The sequence below is a fragment of the Arachis ipaensis genome, chromosome B7 (genome assembly GCF_059453495.1).
Source record: "Arachis ipaensis isolate K30076 ecotype BB chromosome B7, ASM5945349v1, whole genome shotgun sequence".
NCBI lineage: Eukaryota > Viridiplantae > Streptophyta > Magnoliopsida > Fabales > Fabaceae > Arachis > Arachis ipaensis.
In genome coordinates, this window is record NC_142442.1 from 6,521,468 (window position 1) to 6,544,016 (window position 22,549).

At 30.9% G+C, this 22,549-nt stretch overlaps 1 protein-coding gene, 1 long non-coding RNA gene and 1 pseudogene across 3 annotated transcripts; 2 read left to right on the plus strand and 1 right to left on the minus strand.

The window, feature by feature from the left end:
• Window positions 1–238: 238 nt before the first annotated feature.
• LOC148550240 (uncharacterized) lies at window positions 239–5,538 on the plus strand (annotated as a pseudogene).
• On the plus strand, window positions 1,984–2,976 carry LOC107609485 (uncharacterized). Its single transcript, XR_015892102.1, has 3 exons — window positions 1,984–2,090; window positions 2,751–2,780; window positions 2,891–2,976. It is a non-coding gene; the product is annotated as an uncharacterized LOC107609485 (long non-coding RNA).
• A 5,336-nt stretch (window positions 5,539–10,874) lies between the features above and the next one.
• On the minus strand, window positions 10,875–13,904 carry LOC107610129 (receptor-like protein 6). 2 transcript variants are annotated; one of them, XM_088493852.1, is made up of 2 exons: window positions 12,583–13,904; window positions 10,875–12,534 (listed from the first exon to the last, which is right to left on the minus strand). In XM_088493852.1, exons 1-2 carry the CDS (start codon window positions 13,902–13,904, stop codon window positions 10,875–10,877), a joined length of 2,982 nt encoding a protein of 993 aa, XP_088349978.1. The 2 variants fall into 2 exon arrangements, with proteins under 2 accessions (XP_088349978.1, XP_016167697.3); XM_016312211.3 differs by having other exon boundaries at window positions 10,875–13,904.
• Window positions 13,905–22,549: the final 8,645 nt, after the last annotated feature.

Genomic DNA, 22,549 nt, shown 5'->3' on the forward strand with positions numbered 1-22,549 from the left:
ACTACCGAAACAAATTCATGTTAAAAGTATAGGAGGCCTGTCGATTCTAAAAACAAAAATTAAAAAAAAAAAAGAGATAAATCCTATTCTTATTAAAAAAATAATAATAAGTCGTTGATATTTAGCAGAATTTCTCATTCATTCTTGCTTTTTTTTTATTCTATTCTATTTTCTGGATTATAACTTGTATAAGAAAAATATCTTCTATATATGTGTTTTAGATAGTACTTTAAAAAAAAATCATTATTTAGAAGGATACTTTATAACAATGACAAAAAGACACGTTTTATTGACATTTTAGAATTTGAATTTTTTAAAGTTTGAATTTTTATTTTAAAAGGTAAATTGTGATTTTTCACTTTTGAATAAATTTTTTTTTATATTTTTTTTTGTCGTCCTACCTATGAAATAAATGGTAAGAAATCACATTTTATTTTTTAAAATAAAATTTAAAATTTAGAAGATCCAAATCTAACATTTTAAAGCGTATCGAATTCAAAATCTTCAAAATGTTGAATTTTACCGTCACTAATTTTAATTTTCCTGATTTGAAATAAATGATAGTTTAAATATATATGATTTTAACATGAACGTATTTATTTGAATATTATGTGAATATGTGATGTCAATGGGAAAAGGTTATTAATTAGTTGTAAGAAATTTGGGTTAGTTTACGTTATAATGTTATATTCTAAGTTTAATCATCATTACCATGATGATGTTAAAATACACAAATAAATATCAAAGTCAACTACTACTTTTTTTACTTGAATTTAATTGGTAAATATATCACTATTTCAAATGTGAGTTTTATTTTTTTACTCATCTTGTTAAACTTTTATATTAACAGTTAAGTATACTGAGAAATTAACATCACGTGTTGATTTGTCAATGTACCAAAAATGAAAGCCATATTTAAAATAGAGTAAGTAAAAGCATAATTTTAATATAGTTTCATAAAAAATACTTTATGCACAGAAGATATTGTTCATTACCTGAAGATCTCGGGTATCCGACGGATCGGGTGAAGACGTAAGGGTGAACGGGAGAGACGCTAAGCTGGCGTGGAGTAGAGACAAGGGTGTGAACTGGAGGCGTCGGAGGTGACGTGACGGAGGAACTATAAAAAAAGAGTTTAAAATGGCATTGATATTACAGCGGTTTTAAAGAACCGCCGTAATACCCGGTTATTATGGCATTATTAGTTGCTGCTATAATTAACTTTGTGTTTTGGTGGCGGTTCAGGTGATTATGGCGGTTTTGAATCGCCATTTTCACACGTATATAAAACAAAAGAAATGCAACCCTAGCTTCATTAAACGAAACACAGTAACGGCGCTCTCGATCTCCCTTTTCTCTCCTTCGTCTCCTCCGTGTAAAGAAGCTCTCCGACAACGCCGTTCTTCCCTCTCTGGCTTTTTCTCTCTCCGCCAGTTACCATTTCTCTAGGTACCTCTCCCTCTCAAGTTATTGATTTGTTTCTCTGCAGCTCCCTCTCAAGTTCTTTAGAGAAGGCGAAATCAAAACTGAAATTTTTGGTTTCTTCGATCAAGGCGTGAGCCAGTCATAGATCTCTACACTGCACACCCAGTTTCCTTTCTCCATTTCTCTCATCCTTCACCACCATGCAACCTAACTCAATCCAGATCCACTAGTGCAACTTTTCTTCTTCTTCTTCTTTTCGTTTGAATTTTCACTGTGTTGCGCAGTTTTTGCAATCGTCGTCGTTTTCACCGATATCTTGTGTCGGTTAATCATTGTTATTTTTTAAAATCCCTAATTATTTAAAATTGTAATTTAAAATCCCTAATTATTTGAAGTTTCGTCAAATCCCAATTTCCCAATTTCCATGCTCGTTATTTATTCACAACAATTAATAATTATTAATTAATTAATTAATTATTGTCACTGTTTGACCTCTCTTTTTTGTTTGTTTGTAGAAAATCAAAAACATGGTACCAGAGAGGCCGTGAAAGCTAGATAGTCAGATCGCTCATGTCACTGTTTGACCTCTCTTTTTTGGGGATTTTCGTTTCTCTGCAGCTCCGCAATCAGGTCTTGTGTTGAAGCATTCTATTGACGTTTGATAGGTATTAAAAGTAAACTACATTTAAAAGTATAATTTCTTCACATACTCTTCTTTTGTTTCTGCTGTTTGATAATGGTATTAATAATAATTATATCTCTTCCTTGTTTCTTTTGTTTCTGCGTTTGATAATGTTATATAATTTTCTGCTTCTGAATATTTTAATTCAATTTTCAAGTTATATACTGTTTGAATGGGATTGGATTTAATTTTGCATGCAATTTCGGTTGAAGTATAAAAAATGCAAACATGTTATCGGATGGTAGTGTAAAATTCACAGTCCCTGCATAGTAATTAAGCTCATATTATCTTTTCTGAGAAGGAATTAGAAAATGACTAATTTTATTTGTTTGTTTGTCTTTTCTTTAGTATTTAAGTAACTACTGCATTTTTTGTTCTGTATCTAAATGCATCTGTTAGGATAAGAGAGATTATCGTTTTTTTTACTTTGAGTTGATTTGAAATGAATTTCACTATGCCCCATAATCTTTTATTTTTTTAATCCTTTTTGAATTTTATAGCATTTGTGGCAAGTGTAAATTGATCCACCTGTATATATATATAGTGATTGATTGAACTGTTCACAATATGTATACTCTAGGCTCTGTTGTTTACTAGGATTTTGATATGACTAATTATATGACTAATTTTGTATTGATATCAGGTGCAAGCATTTGAAATTGAATTAAAAGGGGTATGGAAGAATTTCTTAATCACATTTATCTTCAATTTTATAAAACTAATTATAGCTTTATCTCTCTGTAATCTTCTTTCTTCCTGTTCCATGGGTTTTCTTCTTCATAGGTCGTTAGTCTCGAAGACTGGAGGGGGGCTTCAGTGATTCCCAGATCTGGAAACTTATTCTCTTTTGAATTCTGGTCGCTTAGGGTAATATTTTCAATCTGATTCTACTTTCATCGATATATTTCCGTTAATTCCATATTCAACTTTGTTTTTACAATTCATTTGCTATGTGATAAATTAAATTGCTGGTTTTCTGTGCTGTTAACGCTTTCTTATTATTTCTCGTGTGAAGGTTTCTTCTTTTAGTGTAAAATAGAAGATAAGAGAGAGAGAGAGAGAGAGAGAGAGAGAGAGATTTTTAATGAATAGATTTTTTAATATTCTTCTTTCTAGTCCCTCTTAGTCATGTCAATAGATAAGTCATGGATTGGAAAACCACGAAACACGCACGAGTATAAAGATGGTTTAAACAAGTTTTTGGATTTTGCTTTTGAGCATCGATCTCTCAGGGGTTGTCAGATTAAATGCCCTTGTCCGGTGTGTGGTTTTGGCAAGTGGCAAACAAGAGAGAAAGTTTTTGAACATTTAATAGTCAAGCCATTTCCAGAAAACTACAAAGTTTGGTATTGGCATGGTGAAGAAGCAGTTGGAGTTGGGTCACAAGCTCATCAAACTAGTCAAATTGTACAAGATGATTCGACATCTCAACATCCAATGGTAATAATGCTCAATGACGCGTTTGGAGTTGCTGGACCTGACTTGATTGAAGATGGAGATGGAGATGAAGACAACATAGAAGATGGAGATGGAGATGAAGACAACATAGAAGATGCAGAAAATGAAGAGCACAATGGAGAAAATGTAGAATTTTACAAGTTGTTGGAAGATGGTAGTGAACAATTGTATGAAGGGTGCACAAAGTATTCAAAACTGTCTTTCTTGATTAGTCTGTATCACATAAAGTGCTTATACAAAATAAGCGACAAAGCCATGACCGAAATTCTCAAGTTAATAAAAGATGCTTTTGGAAATGCGAAGATTTCAAATACATTCTATGAGGCCAAGAAAATCATAAACAAACTAGGGCTTAATTATACCAAGATACCTGCTTGCCCTAATGACTGCATGTTATATTGGGGGGAGGATGAAGATTTGCAAGAATGCAAAAGATGCAAGACATCTAAATGGAGCGATGCTAAAAAGAAGAAATCGGCAAAGATCTTGCGATACTTTCCACTAAAACCGAGACTTCAACGATTATTCATGTGTTCTAAGACTGCTCAATCAATGCGATGGCATGCTTTGGCAGAAAAGAAAGATTCGAAGATGAGGCATCCGCGGGATTCTGAAGCTTGGAAGACATTCGATTTACTTCATGATAGGTTTGCCGAAGATCCTCGAAATGTACGTCTTGGTCTTGCAGCTGATGGATTCAATCCCTTTGGAGCTATGCGTACAAACTATAGCGTTTGGCCAGTGGTGCTTATTCCATACAATTGACCTCCATGGGAGTGCATGAAGCCAACATCACTAATCTTGTCAATGATTATTCCCGGAGAGAAAATGCCAGGGAACAACATAGACATATACTTACAACCTCTTATCAAAGAGTTAAAAGAGTTGTGGCATGATGGTGTTCAAACATTAGATAGGTTCAAGAATGAAATGTTTACATTGCGAGCAGCATTAATGTGGACAATTAGTGATTTTCCAGGCCTTGGTAACTTATCTGGGTGGAACGTACACAGTAAATATGCTTGTCCCACATGTAATTTCAACACTGATTCATATAGATTAAAGCATGGTGGAAAATTGTGTTTTTTGAGGCATCGCCGTTTCTTAGAAAGGGGTCATAAGTTTAGGCTAAGTCGTGCAAAATTTAATGGAAATATCGAGTTGAGGGATCCCCCAGCAGTACTAACAGGGTCAGAAATATTGGAACAACTTGAAGGCATCAATGTTTCATTTGGGAAGGAACTACAGGCAAGTAAAGGTAAGAGGACTCGACGAAAAGTTGTTGAAGAAGATGATGAATCGGGGATATGGAGGAAGAAAAGCATATTTTTTGATCTTCCTTATTGGAAGTCTAACTTATTGCGCCACAATCTAGATGTCATGCACATTGAAAAGAATGTTTGCGACAATGTGTTATACACTTTGCTCAATGAGACTGGAAGGTCAAAGGATAATCTCAAAGCTCGTAAGGATCTCAAAGAAATGGATATAAGGAAAGATTTATGGCCAGATGAAAATGGGAGATATCATCCTCTTTGTTCACAATGTCAAATTCCATGAAAGATGTATTCTTACGTACTATAAAGAATATTAGAGTACCAGATGGTCTCTCGAGTAATATTTTACGGTGTGTTGACCTGAAGCAAAGAAAGCTTTCTGGATTGAAGAGCCATGATTGCCACGTCCTTATGCAGCAACTATTATCCATTGCCATACGTAATGTGCTACCAGATAAAGTTATTGCAGTGCTAATAGAGTTGTCTTCATTCTTTCAACAGTTGTGCTCTAAAAGCTTAAGTCTTACAGAACTTGAGAAGCTCCAACCTCGAATAATTCTTACCCTTTGTCATTTAGAAATGTTGTTCCCTCCTTCTTTCTTTACAATCATGGTTCATTTAACCTGTCATCTAGTTGATGAAGTAAAACTTGGAGGACCAATACACTATAGGTGGATGTATCCTATTGAGAGGTAAATATCTCTTTTCAATCATTGTTCATTTAACCTGTCACTTAGTTATATCTTGCTTACTAAAGCCAATTATACAAACTATGTATTTAGGACATTTGAAGTCCTATGTACGAAACAAAGCTAAATCAGAAGGTTCTATAGCTGAAGGATATGTGGTTGAAGAAGCTCTTACATTTTGTAGTGGGGGTGGCCACCTGCAAGGACACTCCGACGATCAAGTCAGTGTCCGTACGAGGCGATAGCCGGATTAGGTAAAGTGTTACGTACCTTGGGGGAGAGCTGATCTCTCTCCTTATATACTGTGCTGGGTTGGCCCATGAGTGACCTAGCCCACTGGCCAGAAAGCTTCTATGAGCTGTCCTGGTCCACGTGGGAGGAGCAGGTCATTCCGGACTTCGAGTCGGGACTTCGGGTGCTGCCCGAGGATTCTGACCCGATCGGTGGCCTAGGTCGTACGGATGGTAAGTCGGACGGTGCAACGGGTCGGGTATTAGGAGCCGACCTGTCGGATTCATCCTGTCGTGTAGGATAGCTTGGGCCTGGGTCAGGAGTGATGCTCCGACCCGACGACTAGCTGGGCTCGACCTTTTACGATCCATAACAGATATCACTATCATATATTTATATATACATGTGATATTTAACACATTTTTAATATATATTTATATATCATCATAAATTTTATACTAATAATTAATTTAATGATTAATTTTTAGTTTATACATAATATGATTGAATATTAATATATAGAGTTAAATACAGTGTAAGTGTATACTCTCTTATTTTAAAGTCACCAAAAAAACACTTATTTTAAAATACAATTCCGTTACTCATACATTTATTATGGTGGACATTATTTTAGCAATAATATTTTTTAACAATCAATACACATTTCTTTTATTTTGTTAATTAAAGAATAATATAAAAAAGCAACATATTTTTATATGAATATTAGAAATGTTTGGTATATGAATATTATCATTCTTCAAAATAGGTGTTACGTTTTTTATATTTTAAATACATTAATTTTTCAATAAATATAAAAATTAAAAGAGATTTTTATTTTAAAGTAGAGGGACTAACATATAATAATACATAACCATAATTAAACTATTTGAAAAAATATGCTGGATAGATCCAAAGAGAGCAATTAGAAATAAAAGATGTTATGTTGTTAACGCAACTCCTACCCCACTTCTCCAACACACACACACAAGAAAAATAACTAAAGATGTTTTTCCTCTGATTTCTTAATTCTGAAAAACAAGAAAACTTATAATGATGAGAATATATGTATGTATGTATATAGAATACTTTCATAAGGAAAATAATTTGGAGGAGTGTTAGGGTCAGCAGATTTTGTAATTTGTAGTAATTATCAATATGATTAAATGTTGGCTAAATTTTAATAAAAATGTCGACTCCTAAACTTTATCTTTAGCAAAACCCAATACTTTTATATGAAAAAATGCATAAAAAATAAAATCCATCATTGACCCAAATAAAGAAACTAAATCTATCCTTTAATTGAATCAAGTATATTATTATTATTATTATTATTATTATTATTATTATTATTATTATTATTATTATTATTATTATTATTATGTAACTTTACTAAATTAATATAAGTGTTTTTTTTAAAAGAAACACTTTTTTATGGGTACAAGATTTTTTTATGGAATATATAATATATACTTAAATAATACTAGTTGATATAACCATATATAAAATCTGGAGTCAAAGAGTAATTAGAAGTTAAAGATATTGACTGTTTTAATTTTGAAGACAAGGAAACTTATCATGAGCATAGATTTTGATGATAGCATTGTGAAAGTGAAATCCATTTATATATGATCTGTTATGTCTATCCTCTAAAATGCTTTTATTTTGAAACTCTATCAAAAATATTTCCATCAGGAGACCTGACGAGGAAGTAAAACATCGCAAATTATTTTTTATATTGGAATGAAAATAGTGTTTTTTAAGATTATAGATTATAAGGATATTAATCTTAGATGTGAATTTAGAGTGTAAAAATTAGAATATTCAAATTCTAAGGAATAAAAATTGGACTCTTCCGATTTTTAAAAACAAAAATTAGACCATTCAATTTATGGATTTAAAAAAAATCACAAAAAAACAGATCCTTCGATTTAATATTAAAATATTTTAAAATTTCATTGCCAAATACTTGAACCAATCGATTACACATTTTCGTACCACAAAAGATATACTAACATTGTCAACATAATTGAATTGCACACAATCCTCATTTATTATATATAAAAAAAAAAATGTTTCTTTATAAAATTTTAGTTTCATCCAACAAATGATGTCCATATATAAACAAACCTGTAGGGATCAAACACGGTGAACTATTAGGATTTTATTCCTAAAAGATTTGCTAGTATAAGCTTTGATTGGCCTATAAGCTAGGCATTGATTTATTGTTTTTAGAAATAATTGATTTCTCCTTGAATTCAAGCATCTAGAGTTTTGTAAGATACAAGTGAAGTGATTCATTGAGAAGGGAATAACAGATATCCAAACCAAGGAGACAACATAAATGAAGGAGTGTACAAGAAAAAAAGATCCATCATTTTATGTGACCAAAGTTGGTCCTACGTTGTTGTGAGAGACATATGTAACGAATCAAGAAGAGGGGTATGGTATCAATATGTATTAATAATTTAATATTATATGCTAAGAAGTTATTACAAGACTTTATTTGTTTTATAGGAGCCTCTCAATGCAAGGAAAGAAAAATCACATGCACCTATCTATAATTGCCTCATTAATTTGTATCCACAAAAAAGGAAAAATAAGAGTGAAATTTGGTATAACAAACTGAATGTATAATCTTTTTTTTTTTCGTGTGTATACTGTATAGTGTATATATTATATTACTATACTGTAGACATATATATTTCTGGACGCAAGTCACCCAAAACATATTTCTAGACGTATTTTTTGGGCTTGGTTTGGGCTGGTAACTAACTCGTACTATAACAGATTAACAGCTTGCTTAATAACTCACAGCCTAAATCATGTGATCCAAAAATTTAAATAAGAACCTTAAGCATGTAAAAAAAAAAAAAAACTTAACGACATGTTAATTTGACTTTCACCATATTTAAATTTTATTTACCGAACATAAAAAAATTTCATTTCAAGTTATTCAACTTTTCTAAAAACTTTAAAATGAGTAATATCAAAAACTAAATCCTGGTAGTAGTTTTGAGATTCACGACATGCATTAATTTGATCCTGATGTTCTAAGTGTATTATTGTTGTCATTGAAATTAAGTTTCGGATATTATAGTCTCTCGATCTTATTTTGATAATGACTCACGATCTTATTTTGATAATGACTCAGCAAATGAAATGATAAACTAATATTCTCTTATTACGCTAGATAATTTGGTGAAACGGCGTTGTTTGTTATGGCATCCAATCAAAATGTGTACAAATCGTTTTGCATGCTCACAACTATTAAAACATGTCGTTTATGCTTTGATTAGTTTATATGTGAAACATTCTGCCTATCATACATGATCTTACAAATGGGTATTTATTTGAAGTAATAAATTTGGTTCACAAGATTCAAAAATTTTTATCTTATTCACTTTGAATGGGTATTCCAGAAAGCAAATAGAGTTGCAAATTGGATGACTAAATATAGTACCAAGAGTAACTCTAATAATGTTATTTGTTCTGAGCACACAGTGTTGATCTTCAGCAAATTATCCGTTCGAATATAGGATAGAATTTACTTTATTTTTTTTCATGTTTAGACACAAAAAAAAAATCATACGTAATGTCATATACTCATAATCTCATATATAATTTATTGTGTTTACAATCAAAGTGTCACTCGATCTTATTAAAAATTTAAAATTATACATATAATATCAATTGAGAATTAGTTCTATTCGCAATCCAATTTCATTTCATTTTTTTTTTACCAAAATGCGATAAGGTGTAGACTAATATCTCTCTTGACAATTCGTAAATTATTTTAAATTCATTTAAATATAAAAATATATTAAATAAAAGCATATATATAAATTTATTAATCATGATATAAGTTGACAATATATGATGCATTTTATTAAAAATTTGCACATAAACACATAAGCAAACTTCAAAGATCCATTATTTTATGCGAGCCAAGATGGTCCTACATATGTTGTTCGTTTTATGTGCATAAATTTGTAGTATTATAATAAAGTAGTTAAAATTTTAAGTTAACTAAAATCTCTCTTTTTTTTTTAATATTAGAATCCGAATACATTTGTATTAAATCAGGTGATCATTTTTATGATTTAAATTATATTATTATTTTATATTTCACTTATTTAATTTATTCTTTTAATTTTATAAAGATTCTCAATTTTCACTTACATAGTTACATTGGTCAAGAATAGGACACCAAATTGTTTTTGTATTGATCATATAAAATGAATTTATGCCGTGGTTGCTTTTTGTAAATCGAAAATAGGATTCTAAATCTAACCCATTTGACAAATTCAAAATTTATAGAATGATTCTATGTTGTACATTAAGTTTAGCTTCGATTCTTTTTAATTTGAAAATTTTGATATGATTAATGATTGAGATCTGAATGTATGAGTAGTCTAATACATTTGTAAGATATATATAACGAGGAATGCTAAGGGGCAGTAATTTTGGTGTTTTGTAATCATCAATTGGCCATCAATAGTATTTTTAATGGTGTGAGATTACATCTAATGGTGAGAAATCACTCACTTTTATTTTGATGATTAAGTGCTAGCCAGAAAACACCAAAGTTGTTGGTCCCTAAACTTTTTCATATATAACTGAAGAAAGCTATGACAAATCATTTTAAAACAAAACAAAAGCAAATTAAACAGATCAATGATTAGGTTTTCTTATCTCCAATTCACAAGAAGTTGAAATAATAGATGCTGACTCATGTAGAATTTATTTATGGTGGGTACTCCATGAAGATATTATAATTGTCTTCATGTGATGATTTTTCTTTTTGATTCTTAGATGATGAATTGTAGGGTTAGATTTTGATATGTTATAAAAGTGTTGTTTTTATTTGAAGTGTGGCCAAATTAATAAATCACACTTTTATACAAAGCATCTTCATAAAAAGATATTTTTTGCATCTTCATTTGAGTAGTTCCCTTTATTTATTAATAGAAATAGCATATTTTATTCAAAAAACAGAGTAGTTAACATCATTACAGAAAAAAAAAAAGAAAAAAAAAAAAAGTAGAAAAACACAAGAAGCTAACACAGTCTCCCTACAATTTGCATGGCCTCTGATCTGCTGTGCATGTTTTGTTAAGTATAGCCACAAATAAGTCTGGCAAGCCACAAGGGTTTCGCAGTCTTTATAAACAACCTTCCAAGGAACATCCCAAACACCATTCCACATCCATATCCCACTGCAACTGACTTCCACCCAAATAATGATTCTTTTGCCTCAGGAACTGAAGGTGGTTGTTCTTCATCATTGCGGCATGACTTTGACAAAGGGAATCCACATAGCATTGGATTTCCTCTATAAGAATCATTTTGGAATGTATTGAACTGTTTTCCTGTTGGTATCACTCCCTTCAACTGGTTTTCAGAAAGGTTCAAGACAGATAGAAAATTCAAATTTGTCAAGGACATAGGTATTTCACCTTTCAGTTGGTTCCATGAGAGGTCTAACCATTCCAAACTTGTCAAATTACCCAGAGTTTGTGGAATGTTACCACTGATTTTATTGTGAGAAAGATTAAGCCCTTTGAGAGAACTTAATTCTCCAATGACATGTGGAATTTCTCCTTCAAACATGTTATTTGATAAGTCTATGGTTGTGAAAATAGTTAATATTCTTGACATTTCTCTCTTTTGACCTTTCATAATGATCACAACAGAGTCATTATATGAGCCGGAGAGTCTACCATTGGTAATCATATACTCTGGGGTACTATCATTCAGAGTCATCATTCCTTGAAACTCTTGAAAGTATTGCATTGGCAAAGGGCCACTAAACTTGTTATTAGACACATCAAAAATTCTCAACTTTGGAAATGGGTGCTTCCTACTCAAACGAATGATGGTACCATGAAATTTGTTATTTCGTAAACTGAGTACCTGTAATTCCTGAAGAGCTTCTAGCCTACTGGGAAATACATCTTCTATGTTATTGTCATCAAGGTCTAGAACTTCTAGTTTTGAGCAATTTGCCAAAGACTGTGGTACTCGTCCTTCTAAATGGTTGCCACTCAACTTAATAGTCTCAAAAGCATTACTCTTGCAGAAGTTTTCAGGTATGCTTCCATAAAAGTTGTTGATTTGAAAATCCAAAACCTGAAGCCAAGGAAAGGATCCCAAACATTGTGGAATATTGCCAGTCAAATTGTTGTGAGACAGGATTAGCATATTGAGGGAGCTTGCATTGCATATTGTTGAAGAAATGCCTCCTGTGAAGTTGTTGTTTGAAACTGAAAAGTAATTGATGCCATTTGGTAGAATCGGAAGATCTCCTTGCAGCTGGTTGAAACTGAGGTCAATAAAATACATTATCTTCCATGTGTGCAAGAGATTATCACCAAACCAATTGGGAATCTTTCCATGGATTTTGTTGTTAGAAATATCTAACGATCTTAGATTTTGTAGTCTAGGTAGGAATGAAGGAAAAACAGTAACACCACAAAAAGATAAATCTAAATTTTCAAGTTTGGGTAAGGTATATTCAACACTATTATTACTATCAACAGAGAGAAGTATATTGTTAGAAAGATCAAGGTAAGTTAAACTTTCCAACTTTGAAAAATAAGAAAAGTCCACAAGACCACTCAAGTCATTTGATGACATATCCAATTCAGCGAGATTTTTGAGAAACTCAAAGATCAAATTTGGAAAATCACCTTGAAATTTGTTATCAGAGAGAAATAAAAATTCCAATGAATAAGTGGAGAATTTGCTAATTGGCCCTGTGAGCTGATTCATGCTAAGATCTAGCATTATCAATGAAGAAGTGGAGAATTTGCTAATTGGCCCAGTGAGCTGATTCATGCTAAGATCTAGGTATGTCAATGAAGACAAAGAATAGTACCAGTCTGGAATTGTCCCATTTATATGGTTATTAGACAAATCGAGTGTTTCTAGTTTTGAAAGTGTGGCATTTTTGCTTGAAATTGGGCCGATTAATTGATTAGAAGACAGACTTAAGTAAGAAAGTTGAGTTAGATCAAATAATGATGATGGCAATTGGCCTCCTAGACTGTTAGAAGAAATTTTCAAGGTATGTAATTTAGTGAAGTTGTCGAACACATCTGGGATGTGACCACTGAATGTATTATAACTAAGATCTAAGTAGGTGAGATGTTTGAGGTTTGAAAGCAAAGATGGAATCTCACCATGAAGTCTATTTCCTGAAAGATTCAACTCTGTTAGTTGAGTGAGGTTCCACAAAGACACAGGAATTAATCCATCAAATTGGCATTTCCATAGTCTTAGTTGGTTAAGAGACTTCAAATGGGAAATGGAATCAGGTATTTCTTCCGAGAAAGGTGTCCAAGAGAGGTCCAAGATCCTTAGAGGAGTGCTCCAATTGGACTTTGGAAGTTCACCTTTCAGCTCTAGATTGCCAGACAAACTTAGTTCTTCAAGATTAGTTAAACCAAGTATACGAGTTGGAAATTTTCCATGCAATCTAGTGTCATCAAGACTCAGGATCAACAAAGAGGATGACAAATTCATTAGCAAAGACAATGATGTATCTCTGATAGAAGACATGTCTACGCCATGTAGAACCAGCTGTTCCAAGTTAGTGGTGTTACCAATGAGTTTGCTCCATGTGGATTCATCAAGTCTCAGTTCGTAAGTACACGAGAGATCAAGTGAGAGTAATTTAGACAAGTGTGAGATTGTGGATGGAATATGTCTTTCAAATGATGAGTAAGATAGATTGAGATGGGTGAGACTCACAAGATTACCAATTCCAGGATATATTGGAGAGTGGGAGAAGTCATTGAAGGCAAGGTTGAGTTGTTGAAGATGCGTCAGATGGAACAGTGTGCTGTTCGGATGAAACTCGCCTTCAAGCATGCTGCAACTTAGGTCAAGCCCAATCACGTGCCCTGATGTGGTGTCGCACGTGACACCATCCCACTCGCAACAGTCAGTATTGTTGTTCCAGGATGCTGTCTTGGGATAAGAGGAGCACGAATCTGCGCTCAATGAGGTGTCAATGGCAAATGAGTTCTTGAATTGGAGCAAGTTTGAGTAGTCATGGTGGTTGCATAGGGGCAACAGCGATGAGCAAGTGGAAGATGAAGTATAAAGAAGAAGCAACAAGAGAGTAAAACACCTCATCATTATGATGTCACAATAATAATCTTTAGATTTTTAATGTATATGTGTGTGGTGCATGGCATCCAATGCAACTCATCAATGCAAATTTATATAGGTCATCCCGTGGGTGGAATATGCTCCAAACTCTGTTAATAGTATGGTGTGTGCTACTATTTTTTTTCGGTAGAAGTATATGGAATCAACTCTTAATCAGCAAAAAATGGAACAACTTAATTAATTATAATTATATTAATAATTAATTTTAAATTTAAAAAATTTAAAATTAATTAAATAAATTTAATTAAAATCTATAAAAACTTTTTTCTTTTCTCTTACGTTAACCTATCCACCTTCAACAATCACACAAATTCCTCTTTCTCACCATCAGCCTTCCCACCGTGACCCTCTCTCTTCTGCAATGTAGGGATCACAATCTTGAATGAGTTTGGAGCACTAATCTCTGACTGGGTTGTTATATAAATCTAAGGAAGGGTCTCAAGAGGACATGAAAAAGCAGTTATTCCTTCAATCTGCAACAGTTTGCAACTTGTATCTATCATTCTATGTGCAACTTATCTTTCTTTTTCATGTTTGTTTGTTGTACTTGTACCCTCAGCTTATGGCGTATACATGCAGGTAGGAAAGTGAGAAAAGGAAAAAAAAAAAAAAGAAATTACAGAGATCTATCAATGTCTCTTTGGAATTGTTCTCAAATTTTATCGTCATTTTTGAGACTACAAATTATACACTTGATCTTAGTCAAGAAGAGTGGTGGAACACGAATTGTCCTTGAAGAATTACATAAATATTAAAAAAATATTTATTTAATATAAAAAAAACATCCTAATACTTAACAAAAGAAATATCCAGTTATATTTTAACAAAAATAATTAAATATTTATAAAATTTAAAAAAATTATAAAATTCTTAAAAAAATATAAACATTTACATTTACAATACAAAAAAATTCGAAAAATATATAAAAAAACATCCATTTAATATAAAAAAGAAACATTCTAATACTTAGCAGAAGAAACATCTATATTATTAACTTATTTTTATTAAGATGGATTTCAAAATCCAGCCCATTAAAAAGTTTGCCGGAGTTGGCTGAACCCCCTCTTAGTTCCCTAGCAGAATTGTTTTTTCCACAACCTCATTGCATTATTGCATGTACTAAAAGTAACACGTCAACTATTACCGTCATAATCGACATTATTAGATACTTTTTTTAGGGAGTAGATCCTTTTCAATGAAAAAAAATTGGATGGTGTCAATTATGATTTTTTACCCTTTATTGTTTTCTCTTTCATATTTAATTTTGTCCCCACTTAAAAAGTTAAGTGTGAAAAATTACACTGCATTTTCTCAAGTGCTGAAAAAACAGGAGAGGATCATTTTTTTTTATGATTTCCTTATTTCTTTCAGCTACTATACATATATATATAGCATTCAGTGCAAGTTGAGTTTTATAAGATTGTAGTTAAATAATTATATGACTCCATAATAAAAATGGAATTATAAACAAAATTTCCCTTCTTCCTCAAAGTTCAATATAATATTTTCTATCTTAATTATATATGCCTCTGTATATAACTTAAGCTTAAATAAAAATAATAAGGTTAAACTATGTGTATTTATCTATGTATATACGATCATGTATATAAATATAAAAGGAAATTATATGGTACAGATCTAAATCTGTATAGATTTAAAGATTTGTTTCCTTAAACCACACTTTCTAAAGCCACACTTTTCACTTAAAATCGTAGCTCTTCACAAAGAAAAAACGTCACCTAATGGAAAAAAGTAAATTAAAAGATTTAAGAGAAGAAATAATTAAGTTATCGAAATTAATAGATCAAAAATTAATGATTCTAACTAATGTTAACTGTAATGACACCGAATTCTTAAAATCAATACAAAATGATTTTTCTCAAAATCTTTATTTTACTATAAGTTTTATTGAAGGACTTCAAAAACCTGAAAAAACTTATTTTTCACACGGAATTTCTAAGAAATGTTACCATGGAAATGATTCCCCACATCTTTATCATACTTTTAACCCACAATTAAATTCTATAGTAGATATGCTTGAAGAAATACTAGTATCTATAAAATTTCAAAGAAATAAGGAAAAAGAAAATCCCAAAGAAGAAAAATTTCAAAATATAATCAACATAACAGATTTAAAAGTAAAACCACCACTAAAATTATGAATATTGAAGAAAAATTAGAAGAAGTTACAATGCTTTTTAAACAATTAAAAATGGCTCAAGAAAATAATATTATGGAACAGGGATTTCAGATAGAAGAAGAATTAGTAAATTCTGAAAATATAGAAGATGAAGAACACATCCTAGATTATTCAAGTGACGAAGAACCAGCAATTCCAATACAAGTAAAAAATGAAGCTGGAACATCTAGGGATAATCAATCTCAATTTAAATGGGAAACAGGTTTTGATAATTATGCTTTTAAAAAAGGATTTATAAATAAAGATTCAAAATATACAAAAACACCATCAAAATACGTTCCTAAAATTCAGGAAATGGAAGGAGAAAGAATGCTCGATTTAGACTGTAAAAAGAATGAAAAAGAAATTTTCGAAAACTGGTTGAATTCCTTCTTATTAGAAGCCTTTACTAATCCAAAACTTAACGAATTATCTGGAAGAGATATTTGGAATTACATAGGGTTTCATACTAAAGGAGCTATAAGAGATTATATGACATCAATAGAAAACCAAATAATAGAAGAATTAGCAACAAAAACAACAGCTTATGATAAGATATTATATATAATGATGATTCTATATAAAGAATTTTTTGGAAAAAATATTATAGATCATAAACAAGAAGTCTATAATAAAGAATATCAAGAAGCAAAAAATCATTTAGCTAACATTCAGATATATGATCTATGTAATGTGGAGTCTTATATATGTGAATATAGAATACATTATTACAAATTAAAAGAAGAAGATAAAAATCATTATCTTAGTATGTATATAACAAAACTTCCATATCCTGCTAATGAATTTATTATGGGAAGATTTATAAGAGAAATAAATAGAGGAACAATTGAAAATAATTTTGGCGGAGCAACCTCTGCAATAAGAGAGGAAATAAAAGAACGTTGTATGCAAGAAGCAACTCAAAAAAGATTTGCAAATATAATTAGAATTTGCTGTCAGGATAATGAAGAGATACCTCAAAAATATGGTCTTAATAAAAATTTTCAAAGAAAAAGAAAATATCAATTTAGAAAAAGAAAATATTATCCAAACTGGAGAAAAAAGAGGTATTTTAGAAAAAGAAATAATAATAAAAACAAAAGACAAAAAAGTGATTATTGCCCAAATAAAAAAGAAAATTGTAAGTGTTGGTATTGCCAAGAAGAAGGTCACTATGCAAATGAATGTCCGAAAAAGAAGGATAAAAAGGATCTTACTAAACAAATAGAAATTGCTAAGTCCTGTTTTATGGAACCATTAGAAGAATCTGATGATAACTTAGACTATATTTTTGAATATGTCTCGGAAACAGACTCAGAGACTGAGTAATAATGCTACATTTATTACTATAAAAATAACAGAAAAGTTTATAAATGCTTTCATAGATTCTGGAGCAACGCAATGCTTTGCTAGTTCAAACATAAAACTTGATTGGAAAAAATTAAAGAAACCATTAAGAGTTAGAATAGCTGACAAATCAATACATAAAATTAACCAAAAAGCAGAGATGGTTGAAATTTTTATTCAAAATTATAGGTTCATTGTTCCATCTATATATATGTTAGACTCTGGAATGGATTTTATCATAGGAAATAATTTTTTAAAACTATATCATCCATTCATTCAAGAATTAACATATATAGTTTTAAAAGCACCACACGATTCTTCAATAAATCAAAAATCAAAACGTATAAAAATACCAACTACCACTATAGATAAGATCTTAAAATTTAAAATATTTTCTATATTAGAGACATGTTATTTAAATCTATACTTTCAGATAAATATCCCAAAAAATAGTCTTGAAATAAAGATAGAAGAACTTTTGGATGAAATTTGTGCTGAAAATCCTTTAGATGTTAAAAATACAAATAACGAATTAGTAAGTATTAAATTAAAAGATCCTACAAAAGAGATAAATGTTCCAAATAAAATTCCTTATTCCGCAAGAGATAGAGAAGAGTTTTCATTAAAATGTAGAGATCTTTTGGAAAAAGGAATTATAAGATTAAGTAAAAGTCCTCATGCGGCTCCAGCCTTTTATGTCGAAAATAATAATGAAATTAAAAGGGGAAAACGAAGAATGGTTATTAACTATAAGAAGATGAATGAAGCAACTATTGGTGATGCTCATAAACTTCCAAGAAAAGATTCTATTTTAGAAAAAATCAAAGGAGCAACTTGGTTTTCATCTCTTGATGCAAAATCAGGATATTGGCAGCTTCGTTTAGACGAAGAAACAAAGAAATTAACTGCTTTTACTTGCCCAACAAAAGAATCAACAAGTGTGTTACTCTATGAATGGAATGTATTACCATTCGGATTAAAACAAGCCCCAGGTATTTACCAAAGATTTATGGAAGAAAATCTAAAAGAGTTAAATGAATTTGTTTTAGTGTATATTGATGATATACTAATTTTTACAAAACAGGATAGAGAAGATCATCTTCAAAAATTACTAATAGTTTTAGAAAGATGTAAAGAAAAAGGATTAGTTCTTAGCAAAAAGAAAGCAAGAATAGCAAAACAAGAAATAGAGTTTCTTGGATTAATTCTATCTACTCAAAGAAAGCTAAAACTTCAACCAAATGTCCTAGAAAAGGTAAATTTATTTTCTAATAAAATAGAAGATAGAAAACAATTACAAAAATTTTTAGGATGTATAAATTATATTTCAGATCAAGAATTTTTAAAGAATATAACAGAATACACTAAAAGCTTATTTCCAAAAATAAGTACTAAAAAAGAATAGAAATGGGATGAAAAAGATAGTATGCAAATTCAAAGGATTAAAGAATTATGTGAAAAACTTCCAGAACTTTATATTCCAGAAGAAAATGACTACTTAATAGTAGAAACAGATGCTTCAGACATAACCTGGTCAGGATGTCTAAAAGCTAAGAAAGCTATAAAAAGTTTGGAACAAGGAAAAGAATCACTAGATTCTAAAGATTCCCTAAAGGAATTACTTTGCAGGTATATTTCAGGGACTTTTACTCCAACAGAACAGAGATATACCACTCATGAAAAGGAAACTCTAGCAACAATTAAATCTCTTAAGAAATGGAAAATTGATTTACTACCAAGAGAATTTACATTAAGGACAGATTCAAGCTACCTAACAGGTTTCATACGATATAATTTAAAAGTTGATTATAATCATGGACGATTGGTAAGATGGCAATTATTTTTGTTACAATATCCAATAAAAATTGAATATATTAAGGGTGACAAAAATGTTATTGCAGATACATTAACAAGAGAATGGAGTTCGTCTACAACGCATTAGATCAAGAAATTCAGAAATACGAACAAGAACTCGAAAAATGCAAGCATTGTCAGCAAATAAGGACACAGATCCAATCCCTCAAGAAGGCCATCGAAGCAATGAAATCAACACAACAACCAAAACCATCAGAGCTCAGCCAGCTAAGCGTGGTGGACAAATCAGGTGAAGAAAAAATTCCAGAAAATAAAACAATTGCTGAAATTATCAAAAAATCCACCCAAGATAAAAAATATTATGTAATTTATAATGGCCCCATGAAAGGAGTTTATGATGCCTGGGAAAAAGCAGCACCATTTACACATCAATCAAGGATAATTCATAAAGAAGGGTTTTTAACACTGGAAGAAGCAAAGGAATCTTTCAGGGAATATGAAGCTCTTCATCCAGAGCAAACCCTAAAAAGAGCAGATAAAGCTCCAATTCAAACCCAGAGAACAGGGATAATAAGAAACATTCCTACAAGGGCTGAAATCAAAGAAAAGAAAAGGGTCTGTAGATCAAATCTCAGGGAAACCCTTAATATAGTCCTAAACTGGACTGAAGAAAAAAGAGCAATTTTGGGATATTATCCTATTGCCAAAGAACAGCTAACAAAGCTGGTTATATTTCCAGATGCATCCCCATCGGACACCTATCAGTTTTTCCAGTATGGATTAATTGATACAATTTTAATTTTTAATGATCTAAAAATTATTAGTGAGTTTCCTGCAGGATTCGTTGATGCAGTGAAGAGATTTAAAAATATGATTGACAACGTAAATCCAAGGGATATATCCCTAAAATTTACGAACAGTCAACCTATTTTTAATGAAGAAGAAGAATGCTTGGTTCCAGCACATCAAGTAATATTCATGTCCGTCTTCCCAGGAAATTTTCAACTAATTGATCAAGTTCAAGATTTAACAATCTACAGTCATGAAGGAAGGCTAGCCAGCACACTAGCAAGGGTCTTCGAAAGAACTCAAAAGATAACAAGGGAATCTCACACAAGAATTAATTATAAAAGCAGAAATACTTTGCTTGTGTCTAGTAAAAGGAATGAAATTGAAGAAAGAGAGATGAGACTCTTAGTGGAATTTGAATCAGCATTCTACAACTTATCTGGACTCTTAGAAAAGCTCCCTGAAGGGATAAAAAGGAATCTCTGCTATTTGATAAAAGACAGAGAATACCACAAGTGCCAGCTATGCGTCTCAGAGTTATCTGAAGAAAGCAATAATAAAACGGAATCAACCCACATGATAAAGGAAGAAGACAACGCATCTGAAGGTCACATAATGAAAGAGGAAGACAGCACATCTGAAGCATCTCTCAACATTATTGCATAATGACGTAAGCGCTTAGGTCATAGAGCACCAACAATGTAGCTGGTGCAAGATAATAAACAATGACGTAAGCAATGACGTCATAAGAAGGGTAAGGATGGGAATTGTCCATCAGACCCAACCATTATAAATAGGTTGCTTAGGCAATTGTAGAAATCATCAGAAAATAGAAAGCAGGAGGCAAAGAGTACTCAAATGCTAGGAGAGCAAGGAGGAAGCTGCCGAGGCGATTCTATGATCTGAAGAAAGATTCCCATTAGCGAAAAATAGTTCTAAACTCCCCTCTGGAGTTAGTATTTACAATCTCCCCTCTGGAGATAAAAACACCTTATGTAAAATATATTAAATAAAGGAAGTTTTTCTCCAGAAAGGTATGTATTCATTCTAGTCTTTCAATTATGAATTATTTAGAAAGTTTAGAATTAACAGAAGAATCTGATTATTATAGATTAACTGCTTTATTAGATAATGAAAAACAGGCTGTTTTAAAAACAGAATTAAATCTCAACTCAAACGAAAATTTTAATAAACAAAACCTTTTAAAAGAAGTTTTTAATAGAAAAAATATAATATACTATGGAAAAATTCAACTTGAAGCCCCTATAAAGATAAAATCCGCCAATGGAGAACTTGAAATAGCTTTGATAAATGATGAAGAATTAAGTAAACAGATTGAGAAAATTAAGGATCAACAAAAAAGATCTAAAATTGGATGGATTCATATTAGTACTATACAAGTCTTAATCAAATCTACATATATGAAATGAATTAATTCACCAATAAACTTAGCAATCTGTGACAAAAGAATTACTGATGACCCAATAGATCAAATAATTGGAATTATTCATGGAAACTTGGCAAATGTAAATGTTAAATTTAATGCCCATCTGGGATATGCTATACCTTTATCAACTGAAAATCTTGGAAGATCTATAAGTCTGGCTTATAAATTTCACAGAAAGAATCTAATGGAACAAGATGATGAACCATTTTCAATTACATATGCAATAAATTATGCTTTAACAAATAGCCATCATAGTATAATATTTAAAAACAGAGAAAGAATTTATGTCGATGAATTATTTCAGAAAATTGTAAAAACAGAAATACCAAAATATAAAGCTATTGAAAACCCAGTTCTATTAATAAAAGAACCGTCAGGAAAATTAGTTTCATCGAATTTTCAAATTAGAGAATCTAAAATTAATAGCCCTTTAAGTCTATCTAAGTTGAAGATTAAAGAAGAAAATTCTAAAATAAAAGAATTAACAAAAAAGGTCGAAAAATTAAATGAAACCCTAAACACTAAATTATGACAATAAATAAAGAAGAAATATATGTAACCTATCAAGACAAGAAACAAGAGCTTTTTGAAAGAGAAAATCGTTTGAATTATTTACAGTTTTCTGAAATAAATCAAAGAGCATTTGAAGCTCTAAAAATAATCTATGACAAGTTAAAAAGAGAAGTTGAAGAGCTAGAAAAATTAATAGAATCTCTAGAAAATAGTGATGAATCAATGATAGAGTTTGCAGAAATTTTAAAATAAATAATGAAGCATAAAAAGATTGAAAAACCAGAAAATAAAATAAAAAGAAAAAGGGCAGAAAAATTAAAAAGTAAAATAAAAGAGTATAAAAGGGAATTAAATAACCTTCAGATCAAAATTGATGACCTTATAATAAAAAGGATAGAAATAAGAATAAATATAAACAAGTTGGAATTAAACTTAAAAAATTTATAAATGCCTGGAAAACCATATTATGACTTAAAAGAATTAAAGCTGTTGAAAGAAAAAATGGAAAATGAAGTTGAAAAA